This window comes from Phyllobates terribilis, unplaced genomic scaffold (genome assembly GCF_046119375.1).
Source record: "Phyllobates terribilis strain yellow unplaced genomic scaffold, ASM4611937v1 Scaffold_7__3_contigs__length_470593459, whole genome shotgun sequence".
NCBI lineage: Eukaryota > Metazoa > Chordata > Amphibia > Anura > Dendrobatidae > Phyllobates > Phyllobates terribilis.
In genome coordinates this window covers 308,498,940-308,522,646 of record NW_027362767.1, presented here as the reverse complement: position 1 = coordinate 308,522,646, position 23,707 = coordinate 308,498,940, and the positions used below count along the sequence as shown (strand labels likewise).

General features: G+C 45.1%; 1 protein-coding gene across 5 annotated transcripts in view; it reads left to right on the top strand.

Annotated features, from left to right (window-relative positions):
- Window positions 1-23,707, top strand: part of TENM1 (teneurin transmembrane protein 1) — a 1,319,062-nt gene that overhangs the window by 986,881 nt on the left and 308,474 nt on the right. For all 5 annotated transcript variants that reach the window (XM_073641092.1, XM_073641091.1, XM_073641090.1 and 2 more), the window contains one exon: window positions 23,409-23,625. In XM_073641092.1, coding sequence (XP_073497193.1) covers window positions 23,409-23,625 — 217 coding nt within the window. The remainder of the gene's footprint in view (window positions 1-23,408; window positions 23,626-23,707) is intronic.

Here is a 23,707-nt window from a genome sequence, read left to right as displayed (position 1 = left end):
CCCGCTATCCTGAGAACAGCTTAATGTAGACACAGAGACCCTGATTCCAGCGATGTGTTACTGGGCTGCTTGCTGTAGTTTTGATAAAATCATTATTTTATCGGCAAGAGATTCGCTAGAGGACTAGTAAAGCTTCTGCCATGTAGTCCTCCATATTCATGAGCCCTGTATAACCCCGCCGCCGACACTGATTGGCAGCTTTCTGCCTATGCACGGTGTACATAGAAGCTACCAATAAGAGGTGTGGGTGGCATTATAAAAGCTAGGCATTCAGGTAATTGGTAGATCTGAAACACAGAAAACTGTGATTTTATCAAAACTGCACCAAGCACCAATCTATGATTCCATAGATATGACCGTATATAGCAGCTAAGCATTTCAGACGCTATATAATGTCAGAAAAAGGGAACTAACCCTTTTTTCTACTTGGATGTACACGTTTGGTCAGAACAGATTTCCGTGCTCTCACATCACAGGAACCGGTTTGGGAGAACTGGCTGCATTTTTTATTTTTTCTGCCTCATATGCACAGTGTACACAGAAATCTGCCTATCAGTGGTGTGGGCGGGGTAATACAGGGCTCAGCATTCAGTGAACTGCTAGACATGCTGCAGAGAAAACAGGGATTGTATCAGCCATCATTGCACTGCACAAAAATGGCCTAACAGGGAAGAGTATCGCAGCTACAAAGATTGCACCTCAGTCAACAATCTATCGCATCATCAAGAACTTCAAGGAGAGAGCTTCCATTGTTGTCAAAAAGGCTCCAGGGCGCCCAAGAAAGACCAGCAAGCGCCAGGACCGTATCTTAAAACTGTTTCAGCTGCGGGATCGGACTACCAGCAGTGCCAAGCTTGCTCAGGAATGGCAGCAGGCTGGTGTGAGTGCTTCTGCACGCACTGTGAGGCGGAGACTCTTTGAGCAAGGGCTGGTTTCAAGGAGGGCAGCAAAGAAGCCACTTCTCTCCAGAAAAAACATCAGGGACCGACTGATATTCTGCAAAAGGTACAGGGAGTGGACTGCTGAAGACTGGGGCAAAGTCATTTTCTCTGATGAATCCCCTTTTCGATTGTTTGGGACATCTGGAAAACAGCTTATTCGGAGAAGAAGAGGTGAGCGCTACCACCAGTCTTGTCTCATGCCAACTGTAAAGCATCCTGAAACCATTCATGTGTGGGGTTGCTTCTCAGCCAAGGGAATCGGCTCACTCACAGTCTTGCCTAAAAACACAGCCATGAATAAAGAATGGTACCAGAATGTCCTCCAAGAGCAACTTCTCCCAACCGTCCAAGAGCAGTTTGGCGCCCAACAATGCCTTTTCCAGCATGATGGAGCACCTTGCCATAAAGCAAAGGTGATAACTAAACGGCTCATGGAACAAAACATAGAGATTTTGGGTCCATGGCCTGGAAACTCCCCAGATCTTAATCCCATTGAGAACTTGTGGTCAATCATCAAGAGACGGGTGGACAAACAAAAACCAACAAATTCTGGCAAAATGCAAGCATTGATTATGCAAGAATGGACTGCTATCAGTCAGGATTTGGTCCAAAAGTTGATTGAGAGCATGCCAGGGAGAATTACAGAGGTCTTGAAGAAGAAGGGGCAACACTGCAAATATTGACTTGCTGCATTAACTCATTCTAACTGTCAATATAACCTATTGGTACTCATAATATGATTGCAATTGTATTTCTGTATGTGATATAAACATCAGACAAACACTAATAAAAACCAGAGGCCAGCAGATCATGTGAAAATATAATTTTGGTGTCATTCTCAAAACTTTTGGCCATGACTGTACATGGGAAAGGAGCACCAGTGCCTTGGAGCAATGTCTACCTCCACTTCCATAGGATCCACTTTAAGCCATTTCGTAATGAATCCAGAATTACCTAAAGAGAAAAAAGCAATCACATGTTTTATGTATGAAATATAGAATATATATTGTTTCACAATACCAATTTATATTTCCCGATACTGGATATATTTCACATTGTAATTGGTGAACTTCACCAATGTATTTTCCTTAACGCCGTTACAAAACATCACAAGACTCATCATATTTCAATGACAAGTTTTTAGTGCCTGAGAACAGCAAATTCTCCCTTTAAGATGACTTCAGTACTTTCATCTCCTTAATGCTTATAAATCATTTTGGGTTTGTCTGTCTTCAGCCTGATGGTGTGATTCAGTAAGGCTAAGAAATGCGCTGAACAGTAGCTCAGCATTTTAATGGAGTTGAGACCTAGGCTGTTCCACACGTGAAAATACGGTCTTTTCATATTAACAAATCTATAAAGCAAAGTTCAAGCTGTCATTACGAAAAGGAAGGGAAGATTTCCAATCTGATTTGTTTGATTGTGTCAACTCTTTACAGCTAAAAGTGTAATGTTAGGAAGACGGGAGCAGTTGGAGGATGATATAGAAATGTGAAATTCATATGATTTCTACTGAAATTAAGGCCCATAGCATTTATTGAAGATCCCTTTGAACTTCCATATAAAAGAATGTTTGACTTGCACTAACGGAGACTTTCAGCCATGCCCAGGATTCCTTTTTTACTTGAATAAATTAATTTGAAAGCTGTCAATTATACATTTTGTTCCCGCTTTTTGTGATTCTTTTCAGATGTGCAGGGTCCCACTGTCACGCAAGGTGAGGGAAGGAACAAGTGTACAATGATGGGAAGAGGGGCAAGGGAGTCCAACAACTAAGGAAGTGGAGACCCCTAGACAGATCTAATATCATCCTGACTACCCTATTGTCCCTATATAGGTTCCGCACCTATCGCTGAGCAGGAAACCTAATCCCTGAATGTCCCTAGAGCTTGGCCCTAGATAGGGAGGGGACGGGCTGAACACTAGTTAGGCCTTACTGTAACCAAAGACAACAAGGTAAGCAAACAAATGGGATATACTTAGCTTCAGAAGACACCAGAAAGATAACTTCAACTGTCCTCCAAGGGAAGTCCAAGAAGAAACTAGCCGACTACTATTACTCCAGGCATGGACAGAGGAACATAGAACTATCATCAGTGACTCTCTGGAGACACTGAGAGTTTTTAACTACCAAGCAAGGGTATGTCAATTTGCAGCAGGTGGTGGAGGTCACTGCTGGGTCCTAAAGGGAGGAGGATATCACTACACTACAGAGATGAAAGGATCAAGAAGGCGTCTGCAATGCCAAGCGCAATGATCTTCTACAGCTGGATCCCAATTGACTGTCACACTTGATACACCCGTGACACCCACACTCCCACTACTTTGGACAATCTCTTTCACAAAAAAGCTCCAACAATGATGATGAGCTCCCTACAGGGTGTCCTACTCTGAAGACCCCCAATGTTCAGCTGTAATCTATGAAGGAACCGGGAAATAAGTGTATGCCGGACTGGAGTGCCACTAGTTTAACAAAAAACAATAAATAGGGCCACATTGATATTCAAGCGCTGCGCTGGTAAAAGATATGAATAAAAATATTTGCACTAACCTGGTGTCCACTTTGATACTCCATGGCAATTTGGCAATAACAGTGCGGACTTCGTCATCGAGCTGGCATGTTAGATGCCTCTTGCAATTACAAGACCTCACAACGTCCTCATGATGCTGGACCGGGGTGGTACAAATCTTTTTGCTTATCTCTAACTTGTAAGGCACAATTATACTTGCACTTAAGCAAGGCCTGAACTGAGAATTGTCATTGTGTATTAACTCCTCCACGACCTTGGGATTTTTCGCTTTTGTGTTTTTGTTTTTTGCTCCCCTTCTTCCCAGAGCCATAACTTTTTTATTTTTCTATCAATATGGCCTTGTAAAGGCTTGTTTTTTTCAGGACGAGTTGTACTTTTGAAAGAAACCATTAGTTTTATGATATATTGTACTGGAAAATGGGAAAAATTCCAAGTAATGTGAAATTACAAAAAAAGTGCAATTCCACAATAGTTTTTTTTTTTTTTTACCATGTTGACTAAATGCTAAAACTAACCTGCCATTGTGATTCTCCAGATCGTTAAGAGTTTGTAGATATCAAACATGTATAGGTTATTTTTTATTTAAGTGGTGAAAAAAATCCGAAATTTGTAAAAAAAAAAATGGTGCCATTTTTCGAGACCTGTAGCTTCTCCATTTTTCAGGATCTGGGGCTGGGTGGGGGCTTATTTTTTGCGCACCGAGCTGATGTTTTTACTGATACCATTTTGGGGTAGATATGATGTTTTGATCGCCTCTTATTGCATTTTATTGCAATGTTGCAACGACCAAAAAAATGGGAATCTGGAGTTTTGATTTTGTTTCTCATTATGCCATTTACTGATCAGATTAATTATTTTTATATTTTGACAGATTAGGCGATACCAAACATGTGTATTTTTTTTTTTATTTATTTATTTTTTTATTTTGAATGGGACAAAAGAGGTGTGATTTGAACCTTTATATATTTTTTTTTATTTTTGTAATATATTTAAATATCATTTTTTTTCTACTGTTTACTTGCTTCAGTTGTCCCCTTTGGAGACTTGAAGCTGTGATCATCTGATCGCTTGTGCTGCACATGGCAGGGCTTCAGCCCTGCTAAGTGTAGCAAAAATCATCATCTGCTATGAGCCGACCACAGACCGGCTTTCATAGTAAATCACAAGAACGAGGGTCTTCTGCAGACCCCTGGTTGTTAGGCCAACCCATCAGCACCCCACGATCATGTGACAGCAGTGCTGATGGGCATGGTTTGTGACGCGCTTTTGGTGCTATTATTTTAAATGCCACTGTCATAGATTAACAGCGGCATTTAACATGTTAACAGCCTTTGGTGGATCGCGATTCCACCCCGGCTGTTAGGGGCACACAAGAACTGATCGAATCAGCTGTCACGTGCTGGAAAAGATGCGGGCTCAGCACAGGAACACGCTTCAAAGGGGGATACACGACCTACGATATACCTCTACATCATTGGTCGTGAAGGGGTTAAAAAGAGTCCCTTTAAGGGGGGCATGAAATTTGGAAGTATACATGTTCATAAATAGGAAGCAGTATTATATGGAGCATGACTGGAATTTCTGATGATTTCTGTTTTGGAATAAGAAATAACAGAAAATAACACTGAAGAGGAAAAAGAATTTTAAAAAAGAGTACTTATGTTTGACAATGCAAGGGGACAGTTAAATTTATACAGTCATTTCATTCATTTGAATCGATGGGTTATAACTAGTGATGAGCGTGCATGCTCGCTACTGCTCAGTGCTCGCCCGAGCATCTCACTGCTCGACATGCTCGGCGAATATTTCCGGGGTTGCTTGGCGGGAGCTCAGGTCTCCTCCCTGCATGTTTGGCGCTCTTTAGAGCGCCAATCAACATGCCGGGATTGCCTGAAACTCATTGTAATGCCGTAACCATGGTGGTTGTGGCATTACAGTGATTGGCTGGCTGCATAACGTCATCAGGTCTATATCAGACCTGACGCCGCCATGCTCGTCAGTAGAGATGAGCGTTGTTCTACTCGAACTGTTCGCCAATCTCAAATTCGAGCTGTTTTGGGCGGTGTTCGAGCCGGTCGGCGAACACGAACAATTTGAGAAAAATTCGGCTGTTCGAGGTTATGTTCGATAACTGTTCGTGCACCAAAATCATAACTGGATTTTTTCTCAGTAATGATGAAAATTAATGTTAATACGCAGTTTGAGTGTACAGCGGGGCGGGGGGAGGGGCAGGGGATGGATCTCTGCAGGAACAATGAAGATCTCCATTTTTTTTTCTCTTTCCCACATTTGCAGTGGGGAGGTGCAATCTGTCAGCCTATCAGCAGCGCACACACGGAGCGAAGTGCTTTTTTTCACACAAGCAAGGGCATGTGTGATTGGCAGTGTATGTCACATGTCCTTGCCCTATAAGACCAAGCCATTTTCCCCGTCGCCACCATTTTCTCACTGCTGCAGCTGCGTGTTAGACGGCACCGCTGTTGCTGTGTGTGCTATACCTTGTTAATTTCAAGCCAATTTTCGCACAAATATACAGATAGCTTGGGAGTAGGGAATAGTTGTGATTGCAGTCCTTTTAAGGACTAGGTTACAGCATTTCCTACGACTTTTATCAGGCAGGTCTGTGCTCTTAAATAGATAGATTGTGGGAGTAAAGACTAATTGTAATTGGAGTCCTTTTCAGGACTAGGTTACATCAGTTCCTATCAGTTTTTGCCAGGCAGGTCTGTGCCAGTGCTGTGCAAGTTTTTTTCACAGCATTTGGCTGAATCTAGCAAAGCTAATCCTTTTTGGCCTATTGCAGAGTGTGTTAGTCAGTGGAGTAGCCTATCTGTGTTGCAAGATATACCACCTGTGTATAGAATACCAATTTTTTTACTGCACCTAGTGAAGTAAAATCTTTTGGGCATAGCATCATTCTATTAGTCCATCTATACTGACCTCCATCAGGTTGCAAACTGAATATAATTTTTTTCTGCATCTAGCTCTGAAAAAATATTTGGGCTTCTAGCAGTGTGTGGGACTTGGTCTATTAGTCCATCTATACTGACCTCCATCAGGTTGCAAATTAAAAATAATTTTTTTCTGCATCTAGCTCTGAAAAAATATTTGGGCTTCTAGCAGTGTGTGGGACTTGGTCTATTAGTCCATCTATACTGACCTCCATCAGGTTGCAAATTAAAAATAATTTTTTTCTGCATCTAGCTCTGAAAAAATATTTGGGCTTCTAGCAGTGTGTGGGACTTGGTCTATTAGTCCATCTATACTGACCTCCATCAGGTTGCAAATTGAATAAAAAAATTTTCTGCATCTAGCTCTGAAAAAATATTTGGGCTTCTAGCAGTGTGTGGGACTTGGTCTATTAGTCCATCTATACTGACCTCCATCAGGTTGCAAATTAAAAATAATTTTTTTCTTCATTTAGCTCTGAAAAAATATTTGGGCTTCTAGCAGTGTGTGGGACTTGTTCTATTAGTCCTTCTATACTGACCTCCAGCAGGTTGCAAATTGAATATAATTTTTTTCTGCATCTAGCTCTGAAAAAATATTTGGGCTTCTAGCGGTGTGTGGGACTTGGTCTATTAGTCCATCTATACTGACCTCCATCAGGTTGCAAATTAAAAATAATTTTTTTCTTCATTTATCTCTGAAAAAATATTTGGGCTTCTAGCAGCGTGTGGGACTTGTTCTATTAGTCCATCTATACTGACCTCCATCAGGTTGCAAATTAAAAATAATTTTTTTCTGCATCTAACCCAGCCAATAGTTTTGGCCTAATACCACAGTTTGGCCACTCAGCTCTGCTCGGTTACCATCCATTGTTTTTTTGTGCAAACAACTCCAGAGTTGTGAATTAGTTAACCACCAAAATGAGTGGAAAAAGGCCTGCTGCTGGTGGAAAGGGGAATAGGCGTGTTGGGAAGGGGAAAAAAGGTTGTGTCCGTGGGGTAGGTGCAGAAGAAAGACCATCTTCCAGCCAAACTAAAATGTCTACTTCTTTTAGCGGACAATGTGATAAGATCCCTTTCTTACGGCCACGCCAATCGCTACAAATTCCAGATGAGGCACAAAAACAGCAGGTGCTTCAACGGATATCAAGTGCTCCTTTAAGTGGGCTCTCCTCCACATCAACTTCAACATCACAAATACTCCAGTCCTCAAAGGTGTCACCCAAATCGCACTTGCTTCCTCACAGCTCCCAAATCTCCAGCTGCCCGTCTGAGTATGAGGTAGAACAGATGGTTGAGTCTGCAGAGCTGTTTACTCATACTATAGCCTGGGAATCAGAGGTCGACTCCAGCGCTTCTGTGAATCCAGACGAGGAAATGATCTGCACTGATGCCCAGAATCTTTATGAGTCGGATCCAGGACCAGACGCAGAAGGTTCTGACCATAATGTAGACCCTCATTCCCAAACTGTAACTCCTGTTGGTGGAGACAATGAGGAAGACGATGATGAGACTCAAATACCTGATTGGAGCGACAACTTTAGTTTTTTGTCAGGGCAGGAACAGGTTGGCTCTGAGGACGACGGGTGTGATAACGCACAGGGTGATGATGATGAGGTCGGAGATCCCACTTACTGTCAACCCACAGTCAGCCAAGAGATGAGGTCAGCAGAGGAGGTGGAGGAAGATGCTAGTGACAACGAGGTCAGGTTGCGCCTTCCTGGACAGAGACGTAGTACTGGAAGCACGTCAACAACTGCATCCTCAAACACAACTCTGCCTCTCACCACAAGTCGTGGTGGCTCTTCAGGTCGCATGGGTGCTAAGCCTTGCATAGCCTGGGCATTTTTTCAGATCGATAAAGATGACCCAACTCGTGTTATCTGTAACATTTGTCAGCAAAAGCTAAGTAGAGGCCAAAAAATACATAGTTTGAGTACTTCATGCATGAACCGGCACATGGACATGAAGCATAAGTTGCAGTGGGAAGCTCAGTGTGCTACAATGCGGTCTAGCCGGCCGGGCCAACCACCGTCTGCCATATCTTGTGCATCCGCGGCCTCTTCATCCTCTGTGACTGGGGGGACAGCAGTCACACCTGTTTTGGGGCGCAGACCTGCCACTTCTTTACCCGCAACAGCCAGCATGATTGGCAGGTCATCATTTTCTTTGGAGGTGGTAACACCAGCTGGTCTTGAGCGCTGTCCGACATCGATAGCACCACCTTTGGATCAAGGCAACCTAACATGTCCGCCTGCATCTTCCTCACAGACCGGCAGTTTGCCGGGGACACCCTTATCAACCCCGTCTAAGCACAATAGCCAGCCCTCGGTCCCTCAGATGTGGACAAGTAAAAGACCATTTCCTCCTAGCCATGAGAAAGCTAAGAGGTTGAATTTCACCATCTGCAAGCTCTTGGCTACAGAAATGCTGCCTTTCCGCCTGGTGGACACAGAGGATTTTCGAGACCTTATGTCCGTCGCAGTGCCCCAGTACCAGATGCCCAGTCGGCACTACTTCTCAAAGAAAGGTGTGCCTGCGCTCCACCAGCATGTCGCACACAACATCACCGCTTCTTTGAGAAACTCTGTGTGTGACAGGGTGCATTCCACCACAGACACTTGGACGAGTAGGCATGGACAGGGGCGTTACATGTCGCTGACTGGGCACTGGGTAACTATGGTGACAGCAGGACAAGGGGCTGCTGTCCAAGTCTTGCCGTCCCCACGAGTTGTGCGTCAATCCTCTTTATGTCAAAGTTCCACCACTGCTTCTGCCTCCTCAACCTCCTCTCGGTCTTCCACCTGCACCCAAAGCCTGTCTGGTCATGCCACAAGCTTTCTAACTGCGCAGAAGGGATCCTGCACACCTCCTTACTATGCTGGCAGTAGGGCTCAACGTCATCAGGCGGTTTTTACATTGAAATGTCTGGGAAATGTGAGTCACACAGCTGAGGAGTTGTGGTCAGCTCTGGAGAACCAATTTCATGAATGGTTGTCTCCACTGGACCTGAAACCAGGGAAGGCCGTGTGCGACAATGCTGCAAACCTGGGTGCGGCCCTTCTCCGGGGCAATGTCACACACGTGCCTTGTATGGCTCACGTGTTGAACCTGGTTGTCCAGCAATTTTTAGCCCACTATCCCAGACTAGATGGCCTTCTGCAGAGGGCACGGTCGCTGTGTGCTCACTTCCGCCGTTCGCATCCCGCAGCTCAGCGACTTACATCTCTACAGAAGTCGTTGGGCCTGCCACTTCACCGGCTAAAATGCGATGTGCCTACCCGGTGGAATTCAACTCTGCACATGTTGCAGCGACTGTGGCAGCACCGACAAGCCCTGGTGCAATACGTTCTGACGTATAGCCTGGGCCAACGAGATTCAGAGGTGGGGCAAATCACGCTGGAGGAGTGGTCTCAGATCAGGGACCTATGCACCGTTCTGCACAGTTTTGAAATGGCGACGAAGATGTTTAGTGCTGACGATGCCATTATCAGCATGACTATTCCGGTGATTTACATGCTGGAGCACATGTTAAACAGAATTCGGAGTCAGGTGGTGGCACAAGAGGAGGTGGAGGAAGTAGAGGAGGAGGAGTTGTATGCGGAAGGGCTAACATCTGCAAGGTCCAGACGGTCGGCAGCACCAAGGCGGCAGGCATGTGAGGGTGGGGGAGATGGTTTTACCAGGGCGCATGGTAGCAGCCAAACTAGTGAGGAAGGTGCAGGAGCCCAGGAAGAAGTGGAGGACGAACTGATGGAAGACTCATCAGATGAGGGAGACCTTGATCACATTTCTGTTGTGCAAGGTTGGGGGGAGAGGACAGAGGAAGGAAGCATGATTGTTACCTCGCCACCAACACAACAGGGACTTGGTGCTCCTGGATGCGCAACACACATGAGTGCCTTCTTGCTGCACTACCTGCAACATGACCCTCGAATTGTGAGAATTAGAAATAATCCTGACTACTGGGTTGCCACACTGTTAGATCCCCGGTACAAAAGTAAATTTGCAGAAATTATTCCTGCCATAGAAAGGGATGCACGCATGCAGGAGTATCAGCAGAGACTGTTGCAGAATCTTACATGTGCTTTTCCACAAAATACCAGTGGTGCACGTAGTGAATCTCACAGTTCCAACTTGCCAACCGTGGGACCGTCAAGTGTTCAGCACTCAAACCGTGACAGAACCACAGTATCTGCTGGTAACATCAATTTTGCGGAATCATTTCACCACTTTTTTAGCCCATCCTTTGCAAGGCCACAGGAGACAAGAAGTCTGACACATAGTCAACGCCTAGAGACGATGGTACAGGAGTATCTCCAAGTAAACATTGAAGCCACGACTGTGTCACTGGACCCTTGCTCTTTTTGGGCTTCCAATCTGGATAAATGGCCGGAGCTAGCCACTTACGCCTTGGAGATCTTGTCATGCCCCGCAGCCAGCGTTCTGTCTGAACGTGTGTTCAGCGCTGCTGGTGGTGTGCTGACAGATAAGCGCACGCGGCTCTCCACTGATAATGTAGACAGACTCACGTTCATAAAGATGAACAAATCATGGATCCGAAACGACTTTTCTACCCCTGTGTCATCCTGGGGAGAGTAAAAGCTTGATGATTGGTTAAAATCACCCTACCAACCGTTTTAAGCTTTCAAATTACTAATCATGTTTATCTGTATCTTGACTGGAAAATAATTTGGGCTTTGTAGCAGTGTGCAGCACTGATCCTATTAGGCCATCTATACTAAAGCTTCACCAGATTTAAAATTAAAAATAATTTTTAGCTGCATCTAGCCCGGAAAATAATTTTGGGGCTCCGAGATGCGCAAGGCACATAAGTGCCTTCTTGCTGCACTACCTGCAGCATGACCCTCATATTGTCAGAATTCGAAGTAATCATGACTACTGGGTTGCCACACTCTTAGATCCCCCAAACTTTTCGATCAACCTTTTCATTTTAATAAAGACCAAAAAAATGGTCATTTTTGAAATTATAAGCATTAGCAGGTTGTTAGAAACTGAAATCAAACAGTTTTCAACTCAAAACTTTATTCTAGGTGATGTTACATTTTCACATAGGACCCCTTGTTCGAAAGGAGCTTCTGAACTCTCTCGTCCATTGAATTTGTCAGGTTTTGGATGGTTTCTGCTTCAATTGTTTTGCATGAGGACAGAATACCCTCCCAGAGCTGTTGCTTAGATGTGAACTGCCTCCCGCCATCATAGACACTCCTTTTAATGATGCTCCAAAGGTTCTGAATGGGGTAGAGGTCAGGGGAGCATGGGGGTCACACCATAAGTTTGTCCCCTTTTATGCCCATATCAGCCAGAGATGCAGATGTTTTATGTGCAGCATGAGATGGTGCATTATCATGCAGAAAAATGATCTTGCTGTGAAATACACGGTTCTTCTTCTTGAACCATGGCAGGAAGTGCTGTTTGAGAAAATCCACATACATTATGGAGTTCATCTTTAGCGCCTTCAGGGATCCTAAAGGGGCCGACAATCTCTCTCCCCATGATTCCAGCCCAAAACATTACTCCACCTCCTCCTTGTTGGCGCTGTAGCCGTGTTTCCGTGGGGTGTCCATCAACCAGCCATCCTCCACTCCATCCATCTGGACCATCGAGCGCTGCACGGCACTCATCCGTGAACAAAACAGTTTTGAAATCAGTCTTCATGTAATGTTTGGCCCACTGGAGCCGTTTCTGCTTGTGTGAAGTGGATAGAGGAGGTCGACAGGATGGCGCATGCACAACTGCAAACCTCTGAAGGACCCTGCATCTTGTTGTTCGGGGGACGTTGGAGGCACAAGCAGCTTCAAAAACTTGTCTGCTGCTATGACAAGGCTTTTTTGCCGCTGCTCTTTCAACCTGACGTAATTGCCTGTAGGAAAGAGTCCTCAATTTGCCCTTATCAGCACGCACACATGTGTACTGTGAATCAGCTACATACTTCTTGATTGCCAAGACACTTCATCCTGATCATCGCACAATGTTGATTGTAGTCATGCCTTGACCTAAACACTCCACAATTTGTTGCTTCTCAGCAGCCGACACATCCTTTTTCTTTCCCATTTTGGCAGAAAATGTAGGCTGCTTAATAATGTGAGAGAGCCTTCTTAAGTAGTCTTGCCTTTCATTGGACACACCTGCCAAACTAATTAGCACAGGTGTCTGCAATTGCTTACAGTGATATAAAGAGCCCTGACACACATCACCATCAATGAGTTTAACTGACAAACAAACAAATTCTTCCCTTATCACTCCTAAACACTTTTTGTATAATAATTTGGAACGCAGTGTACATGTGCTTTTCCACAAAACACCAGTGGTTCACGTAGTGAATCTTACAGTTCTAACTTGCCAACCGTGGTCTGTATGGAGTTGTTCAATAAAGGGCCCAAAATTAAGATAACATAGATGGGAGAGGTCTCTATGAATAGGAATTCCTAAGTATTTGATACCCTGTGAGGGCCAGGCAAAGGGAAAGTTGGACTGGATGGAATCCTATATGGATTTGGGGAGGGAGACATCGAGGGCCTCAGACTTCGCTGCATTGATTTTAAAATTTTACCATGTAACAAAGTGATCTATTTCAGCCATAACAGCATGGATGGATATATGTGATTGAGTGATATATACTAGGACATCATCAGCAAATAGAGAGCACTTGTACTCGGTGCCTCCCACCTCAATCCACCTAATATTGGGGTTATGGCGAATTGATGAGAGCAGGTGCTCCGTCACTAGGATGTATAAGAGAGGGGACAGAGGACATCACTGCCTTGTCCCATTGGTGATTGTGAAAGGTGATGAAAATGTTCTGACGCAACCCCTGGGCCTTGGGACACCCGGAGCCGGACCCTTTTTGGTGGATGCTGGTGGTTGTAGTCTTCGTGGCGGCGACCCAGTTCCGTGGCTCAGGGCGGTCAAACCAGTGGCGGAACTATTTATGTGGTTTTCATGTTTAAATGTCCGACTACGCCACCCGTGGATTGCGGTCAGAGTGAACCGCCGCTACAGGGCAGACCACTGAGGCTGGTGTTGTGGGTGCAGCAGAGCGTAGCATAACTCCCCACGGGAGGAGTATAGCCTCAGGGCAGTGTATGCGGAGGATGGGGGTGATGGTGCAGGGCAGCAGCAGTAACGACACGGAGTCAGTGATGCAGTTCAGGGCCTTTACTCACAGTTCTTATTATCCAGACCACGTCTGCAGGTAACGGCTGCCCACGTCGTACTGTGCTCACCAGGTGAGGGGCTCAGACAACTCCCAGATAACTTTGGAGCACTTCACAGGACCCCCTTTGTGTGTCCTTTGTCTGGCCTTTCTTACCAACACTTCTGTCCGGCTGCCTCGGGCCTCCTCTTGGTAAACTTGGCGCCAGTTTCCCTGACCCTATGTGGTGCCTTCCTAGCGGGTGTAGCGAGGGGCTGCGCCACATAAAATGTCAGAGCCTCCGGTTTCTAGCTGAGGGTCGTTTCCTGCCTCCACTAGTTCGGGGACCGGTCTCCCCTTTGGCCTGACCCCTCCACGCAGGTGGATTCGGGCGTGCGGTGGCGACTCGCCCGTCCGCACCCCTGGGATCCCTTCATTCCTCGTTCCTGGAGCCTTCTCCGCTCCTCTTCCTTCCTTCTCCCTCTTCCAGGCCTGGGCCTCTGTTACTAGGCCCGCCTCCGGAGCAGAGCTCATGCAGAGCCCCTGCTCCCTGCCACTTCTGCTCAGACTTCTCTGCACTGAACTAAGATGGTGCCCACCTTTTATACTCCCTTCTCAATGCACCCAGGAACTGCTTCCTCCCTGCTCCTGCACTACAGGGTTCCCCTTCCTCAGTGTTCCCTCCCCCCACTCCAGCCAGGGACAGGGACTGTCGTGCCCATCTCAGGGGCATATTGGTCGCCCTGCCCCACGGCAATGTGGTGTAATGCATGCAGGTGTCGGGTCCTGATCCACACTCCATCCTTACCTGAGAGTGAGATATCACACCTCTGGGTGAGGTGCAATACGTCTTTAGCAACCGAGCCCTCAGGGTGCTACAGTTCCATTTATCTTCAGCCTAGGTGACGTATTGCGATACAGGGCCGTGATTTTGGCTATAAAAGGGTCCCCTAGACCCCTACCCCAAGCTTTTTAAGAGAATCATATATGGCGTGCCAGGAGACTCTATGGAATGCTTTCTCAGCATCCAGCGAGAGTATCTAATTACAAATTTTTAACTGCATCTAGCCCAGGAAATACTTTGTGCCTAGTAGCAGTGTCTGCTAGTAAGCGGATTATCCCGGCTGTTAAGCAAGCTGCACCACCTGTAGTTTAGACACTTAATTTTTTCAAAGGAAATGCTTCGGGACCATGGGATACTTAGTGAAGAGCATCAGGAGGCACCCCAAGGCATAGGGGCTGGGACTGGCAGTAGGATGCCTTGCGGTGGACAGCCGAGCTCGATCCTTATAAAAGCTTTTTAACTGCAGCAGCTTTAGTGGACGCTACTGGAGCTGGAATACCGCGGCTGCTGGCATGAGACTTGCCCTCCAATAGATCCTTGTAAATGGATTTAAAGTGTATTCATTCAAATTAGAGAGACAATTTAAATTAAAAAGCTTAGAGCTGCCTCCACCACAGGGGGGCTCGCTCGACCCACCAGCGGACAGGCACCAGTATTGGGAGAGGGGGGCTGGCCGTCAGGGTTCACCGCGGCTCTGGCACAAACCCGGCGACACGGAGGTGGCACGGGCAGGAGCGGACTGGCCGTGTCGGCTTCTCACTTTTTGGATTTTAGAAGGGCATGACATGCCTATATCTGTGTCTCCCCCTCCTTTTACTCCTCCACCTCTTTTATTTTCGCATGACTATATGTACTTGTCACTTTTCCATGTGTTAGTTATGTCTTCTGAGCAGTTTGTCAGCTTTTGGACACCTTTGAAGGTGTTTTCTATGTGTTTCTATGTGTTTTTGTTTGCCTGCCATTGGTTTTAACGGTGTTCGAAGGTGTTCGACGAACAGTTCGACGAACAGTTCGGCGAACACACGGGTGTTCGACGAACCGAACCGAACTCGAACACTACGGGGGTGGCTCAACACTACTCGTCAGTTTACCCCGGAATCAGACAGTGTAGGGAGAGCTGCTGCTGAGCTAGGGAGAGACTTTCTTGTTCCTAGTTAGTGTAGGTGTACAAACTATATTAGAGACACATATCCATCTCAACAAACAGTCCTTCTGAGGACTAATCCATCTGCAGAGATATCAGGCAGGCAGTGTATATAGGCAGGAAGGGTATATAGCAGACTGTAGTGTATATAGCACAAGAGGCTCCATTCCAGTTCTGTCTGCTGCAGCTTTTAGATATTTCTAGAAATAGGCCCAGGTCTCAGGGGCCAAGAATAATTTTTTTGGGGATCTTAATCCTCATTATTTGCTTAAAAAGTAGTCCAAAGAACACAGTTTTTCTGCGCCTTTTGCTTGCTGGCAGTGCAGAATACAGCCAGATCCTTTCCATATTACAGCGCTAAAAATCCAGCTATTTAAAATTGTGTTTTCTCCGTCACACGGATCACATATACTTTTTCAGAAAATACTGACATTTCTGACCTCCATTAAAAATTTGTTTCAGTGTGTCAGTGAAGCAATTGATACCAGTTTGCTGTTCAAAATAGTTACTTACAGGCCAGGTATTTAAAACTGTGTTTTCTCCATCACACGGCTCACATATACGTTTTCAGAAAATACTGCCATTTCTGGCCTCCATTAAAAATTAGTTTCAGTGTGTCAGTGAAGCAATTGATACCAGTTTGCTGTTCAAAATAGTTACCTACATGCCAGGTATTTAAAACTGTGGTTTGTCCGACACACGGATCACATATAAGTTTGCTCCAAATTCTGTCATTTGTAGTGAGCATGGAAGATATTGTCCTCCATTTAAAATGGGCAAGGCACATGGCAAGGGACGGGGAACTGGACGTGATGGTGATGATGGTGCATGCAGAGGCCGAGGCCGTGGACAAGCTGAAATTGTGCCACAGCAACACCCACATCTTCTCGCTCGACCTTCCTGTCCCAATTAATAGGGGACCGCAGAACACCACTATTGAACACAGAGCAGTGTGAAAAGGTTATTGGTTGGATAGTAGATAATGCTTCCAGTCACTTCGCCACCACCACCGCCACCTTATCTTCCACATGGTCAAGTCTCAGTAGCTGTGATTCTGGACCGCATATTCCTCACCCTGAACCCCCTTCCTCCCACCGTGCCGAGTGCCCAGAGACAAATCATCCCACACTTGGACACTCCGAAGAGCTGTTCACTTTTCCATTTATAGATTCGGGCCTCTCGCTTGGTCCACTTGAAGTGGGGCAAGAGGAGATCGCATGTAGCGATGCCCAAATATTTGAGCAGCCACGGTCACACCAAGGCGACGGTGGGAAAGTGTCCCAAGAGGTGGATGAGGATGAGACACAATTTCCAGAAAGTCAGGAGGAGGACCAGAGTGCGGAAGTGGAAGATGAGGTAGTGGATGATATAGTAACTGACCCAACCTGGCAGGAGGACATGCAGAGCGAGGACAGCAGCACACAGGGGGAGGGAGGCAAAGCACCCCAACAGGCAGGAAGAAGCAGTGTGGTGGCCACAGAAAGAAGGCCGGCAACCGTTCACCAACACAAAGGAAGTTGCCAGCACGACAGTAAGGTCTTCCCGAGTCTGGTTGTTTTTTTAACACTCTGCCGATAACCCCAAAAGGCCATTTGCACCACCTGCCAGGCCAGCATCAGCAGGGCTGGCAAAACGACCAGCCTGACCACCACCAGCATGATCAAGCACATGGCAGCAAAGCACCTGACTTTGTGGGCCGAACCCCAGGGTCCAGGAACAGTGTCTACGGGTGGCACCACTGCTTCTTCTGCTGTTGTGCATGCAAGCCAATCCCCTGTCCATGGTACATGCGAAGATGCCTCCTGCCTTGCACCTGTTATTGCCCACTCTCAAGTAGCAGCATCAGGAAGCACGTCCACATCCTTGTCCCAGCGCAGCGTTCAATTGTCCATACTCCAGTCTTTGGAACGCAAGCGCTAATACGCAGCCAACGCCCCACAGGCCACACTACTAAATTCCCACATTTCGCGATTGCTTGCGCTAGAAATGTTGCCTTTTAGTCTCAGGGAGATGGAAGCATTCCACAACCTGATGGCGGTGGCCGTTCCTCGGTACTCAGTCCCCAGCCATCACTATTTCTCCCGGTGTGCCATCCCCGCAGTACACAAGCACGTGTCCCAAAACATTAGCCATGCCGTCAACAACGCAGTTACCGGGAAAGTCCACCTAACCACGGACACGTGGACAAGTGTTTGTGTGTAGGGATGGTGCATCTCGCTGGCGGCACACTGGGTTAACATAGTGGAAGCCGGGACCCAGTCGGACTTTGGGATGGAACACGTCCTCCCGACACCAAGGATTGCGGGCCCTAGGTCAATCAGGGTTGCCCCCACAGTCTACAGCTCCTGCACCTCATCCTTTTCAGCCTCCACCTCCGAAATGATCACATCAGTCACAAGCTGGAAGCACTGCAGCACTGCCTCAGCCAAGCGGCAACAGGCTGTGCTGAAGCTGACATGCTTAGGTGACAAACCGCACAATGCTGAAGAGTTGTGGACAGCTCTGAAAGAGCAGGCAGATCTGTGGCTCACACCTCTGAACCTACAGCCAGGCATGGTCGTGTGTGACAATGGCCGGAACCTGGTGGCGGCTCTGAGGCGAAGCGAGCTCACACATGTACCATGCCTGGCCCATGTGCTAAGCCTCATGGTTCAGTGGTTTCTCAAATCCTACCCAGAGCTGCCGGATCTGCTTGTTAATGTACACCGCCTGTGTACCCATTTTAGAAAATCACCTACAGCTTCCGCTGCCCTTGCCGTGTTTCAGCAGCGTTTGCAGCTTCCGGCTCACAGACTGGTATGTGATGTCCCCACGCATTGGAACTCTACATTGCAGATGTTGGGAAGGATTCGTGAGCAGAAGAGGGCAGTTGTTGAGTACCAGCATAAACAAGGCCGTCGGTATTCAGTTCAGACTCCACACATAAGACCTCAGGAGTGGACATGGATGTCAGACATATGTACCATCCTCCAAAACTTTGAGGGCTCCACCAAGATGGTGAGCGGCGATGACACAATAATTAGTGTTACCATCCCGCTTCTCTGTCTTCTGAAATGCTCTCTGCTCACAATCAAAGAGGATGCATTGCAGGCGGAGAATGATGAAATGGAGCAAGGAACCATACGGGATAATTACACACAGCCCAGCCTCATCTCATCCCAATGTGGATTGGGTGACCATGAGGAAGAGGAGGAGGAAGAAGAATAGGAGCTAGTTTCATGTGCTATAGACGGTACTACCTGCACAACTGTTATATCATCAGTTCAGCGTGGATGGCCAGAGGACAGAGAGGAGGAGGAGGAGAGCATGGTCAGTCATCCTCTTTGTAAGGACACAGAAGTCTTGGGGGTAAGGACAACTTAACGCTGCAATGGGACGGTGATTGTTGCAAGTCTGCAATGACAGGTGCATGGCGGGAGGCATTTTCGCATGCGCCAAAGATTACTTATGATGGGCACACATTTCGGCAGTGACCTGGGAGTCAGAGATGCTTCCAGAGGTCTTCCCCTTGCTGTTCCCATGTCTTTTCAGCACTGTATGCATGTGTCTGATGATGTGTCACACACCACATGGCCAGATAAGGTTGGAAAATGTTAAAATGACATTTCCCAGTGAATGCATTTGTCTTGGTTGAAAGCAATGCAAAAGTGCAAAAACGCATAAAAAACGCTACTTGTAAACATAGCCAAAGGTGTGGAGGAGTATTTTTGGTTGTGGTTATTTATTTTGCCTTATATACAAGTCATTACCCTGGAAAGGATGTTCCTTAACATATTTCCCAGGAAAATCCATTTTTGATTTGTTTTTGTATGTTTTATTGTGAGTCCGTAAAGTGGCATAATACTCTGACAACGTTGTTGACAGCAGTGACCTGGGAGTCAGAAATGCTTCCAGGGGTCTTCCCCGTGCTGTTCCTATGTCATTTGAGCACTGTTCCCATCGATTTGGGCAATTTTTAGGCCCTCTGCAGAGCGCCGGGGGGAGCCGCCTGACAAATGCTCCAGTTTCCCATAGACTTACATTGGGCTCGTTGCTCGGGTCGAGCACCCAAGTATTCCAATTTGCTCGACCCGAGCATCGAGCACCCGAGCATTTTAGTGCTCGCCCATCACTAGTTATAACCTCCATACATTGAGAATGGATTTATGAGGAATATTACCAGCATTACACAAAAATATCCATCAATCGTGACTTTTTTTCTATAGCTATGTACTCTCTTCATAAACATCTGTCTTCCTTGGAGCCAGCTGTCATGTTTAATGTACACTTTTATCGAAAACCATTACTGGTATATGACGGAAAGACAATTAGTTGGTAACACCTGCTACTACCAGATCTTATATTAGCTAAGTTTTCTTATTGTTGGGGAACATGGAAACACAATCCCATTGGTGAAGATTGTTCATTTAACACACTAAATAAACTTTACATTAACAGGTGTTGTCTAATGCAGAACTTCTTACATATGTTACGCATGTACACATTGGATCACTCACCCAAACTCATAACTCTTCAGGACATAAAGGACATTAAAGGGGAGTTACTATATAACTTACCAATCCATTAATTTACTATTATCAGATCAGTGGGGGGCCTTAGTATATGTCATCAATATCAGTTTGTTGGGGCCGGATACTTGGCACACCCAAAAATCAACTTGCCGGATGTAAGCAGTGAATGGAGCTAAATGAACCCTACCAAACTGATATTCATCACCAATGATTGATAAAACTTAGATCTGTTTATTATTATATTGCTTTCATAAATTGCTGCTATATATTAAAATTTCCAAAGTCTTAATGATTGTTTCCTATGTGAAAGGGGTTTTAAAGTAAGAACATCATACGAATGAGGAGGAGATAGAAATTGCAGCTGCATGTCCCTCCTCTCCCCTTTCCATGTCTTTTATTGATCCTAAAAAGAACATAAATTGGGTGCGGGAGTGTACAAAAAAAGGTTTCAGAATATTTACAGAAAGACTAAAGGCCAGAAAAGGCAAACCACTGGATAGGACGATGACACATCCACATAATAAGTCATATTACTAAATTTCATGTATTAACATATACAGCAAAGTACTAAAATGGAACACTTTTAAATATAGTGTGATGATATCAGTTTTTATCTTCTATGGAAAAACATTGTAATATTTTATGAAAATGCACATTGAGAATTTCTACAGCCTGAAAACTCTGTTATTGGTGATATTTATTTAAAGGGAATTTGTCACCAGGTTTTTGCTACTTCATCTGAGAGCTGCATAATGTAGGAAAAGAGACCCTGATTCCAATGATGTATCACTTAGTTTACTGGGTGCAGCAGTTGTGACATAATCACAGTTCTTAGATGTAGAATGCAGCTGAGAAAGCTAACCCCGCCCACACCACAGCTTTCTCTGTACATTTTCTATTGATAGTGAGTTACTTATCACATAAGGGGGCGTGGTTTGATGACTTGGCATGAAGCAGCTAGTCCCAGGAATGATAATGTCCTAGTGATAAAATCTTCATTGTAAGTAAACAACAGCACACCGCCTGATAAGTGACACTTTGTTGCATTCAGTATTTTAAGCCCTACCTCATGCTATCCTCAGATTATATAGCAAAAACCTGCAGACAGATTCCCTTGAAAAGATATGGACAACTTTGGCCACTGCTTTCTTTTACTTTAAAACATTTTTTGGCTAAAAAAAAAATCACGATTTTCTTAAAAATGTTAGATTATTTGGTTTCTAGTTCTTCATCTTCTATGTGTCTCACAATACATAGCAAACTGCATAATAGGTTTAAAATTGTAAAGTGCTGCAGAATATGTTGGCGCTATAAAAATAAAAATTATTATTATTACTATTAAAGGGTCCTTTAAAAATAAAAATTATTATTATTATTATTATTATTATTATTAAAGGGTCCTTTAAAATAAAAACATTACAAGTGGGCCTAGGGTGATGAGAAAAATACATTTGCCAGACTGGTGCTGTTCTTCCATATTCCACACTGTGTCCCCCTGGTCTCCTGGCTTCTTCTCGTGGAGGGGTCATCATGTGACAGCTGTGTCCAACCAGCAGTCCTGAGCAGCTGTTACCTTTACATTCCATCCAAGCCAGAAGAAACAATTTTGGCTGCAGAAGTTATGTGGTAGACCCACCAGAATAAGAATCCAGGAGACTGGTGGAGGACACAGTGCAGATTTTGGAGGAATGGCACCATCCAGTCATTGAGGTTTTATTTTCAATGTAGCTATCACCATGGGCCAAGTTGGAATATATTATAACTCCTTTGAGATTTATGACGTACACTGACGAGCAAAAAGGTAACAATGTTTTGAACTTTTGATTTTCAGGCTCCGTATCTCACCATCCACTACTGCTTTGAACGTGAGACTACCATCATTTTATAGACAATCATCTTGGAAATCTCTAACACAAATTTGACTTGTAACTATTTTGCATATGACTAGTTATGCTTCGCCCATGGCTGTTAACCTGTTTAATCCCGCTGTCAATCTCTGACAGCAGCATTTAATAGGTGTCGACAGGAGCGTGCGTCATTCCATGTTCCCATCGGTGCGCCCGTGAAGTGATCGTGGGATGCCAATAGGCTGTCATGACAGCTGAGGATCTGTTGATGACCCCCTTACCTGTCATTACGATCCTCCTGTGAACGCTGGCCCATGAAAAAAATGGAATGCCACACGTACTGCAAACACGGACATGTGAAGGGGGGGGGTTAATGTGAGCACCAAAGACTGCACAGCACTCCACTCAGCTGGTCTTCAGCGCTCTCATTAGAATTAATGGAGCAACAGCGCACATGATCAACCACCTCTTCAATCAGAGTCCCAGTTCTCGGGATCGATAAGGACCACGGCAGCCAGGTCCGCAGTGATCAGGAAGTTATCCTTATAGATAAGGGATACTTTTCAAACAGGAAAATAACCCTTTAACTGAACAAAAATCAGCTGAGAATTTCCTTCAAGAGAAAAGAGATAGGAAAGTCATAGGAAACCTTGCGGTAACCTGGTATTCAGCTCACCCATGGACTGAGGATCTCCTCTGCCCAGACGTCTTGTAGTATAGCAAGGAACAATGAAGAGAAAAGGAAGGCACATTCAGCACTGGGTCCTCATAAAAAATTCTTCTTTATTGCAAATCCATAAAAAACTCCAGACAGAGTAATCGTATACGCATTTCAGATGGTTACATCCTTAGTCATTGCATACATTATTATGCAATGACTAAGGAGGTAATCATCTTAAACGCGTATGCGATTACTCTGTCTGGAGTTTTTTATGGATTTGCAATAAAGAAGAATTTTTTATGAGAACCCAGTGCTGGATGTACCTTCCTTTTCTCTTCAAAAGAGATAGGAGTTGCAGACTAACTAACAGATTATCTTTTATCTCATTTACAGGCCTGTTATATATTGTGATACACAGAGGCTGTAGAAGCCAAACAGTTTAACATTTTTAATTAAATCTTGGTTTTAGGCCAGAAAGAAATTAAAGGAAAAAATGCCTCCATATGTGTCTGTCTATGTATTTAAGCTATTTTATACATATGCAAGTGACATTATTTAACAGATGTAAGTTTTGGATGATACATTTCTCTTGTACGTGCATTGTGAAATGATCTACCTTCTGTAGTAAGTTGGAGTGTGGTTTCCCAATTCACCACTTTAAAGTCCTTTCAATCATTTTACTCTTTTCTATGTTGACACCAGCCTTTTTTGCAGGTCAACCTCTTCTTTTAGCCTTCATTAGCATTTCTGCTTTCCCAATGCCCTGTGATACTAAATCTCAATAGACTTTCATTGGCTGATGTATGGTAATTTTATCTATTACAGATGGTCTGACAGATTGTGTGGATCCTGATTGCTGCCAACAAGGCAATTGCTTTTCCAGTCCTCTCTGTCAAGGTTCACCTGACCCATTAGACCTCATCCAGCAAAGCCAACCACCCTTCTCCCAGCATCCTCCAAGACTTTTCTATGACCGCATTAGATTCCTCATAGGCAAAGACAGCACTCATAAAATTCCTGGAGAAATTAGCCTTGACAGCAGGTTAGTATTGGGATTTAATTCATATGACATCATCAGAACTTAATGAACTCGTAAAACCTGACAAGCAGGTTATCTCTGACTT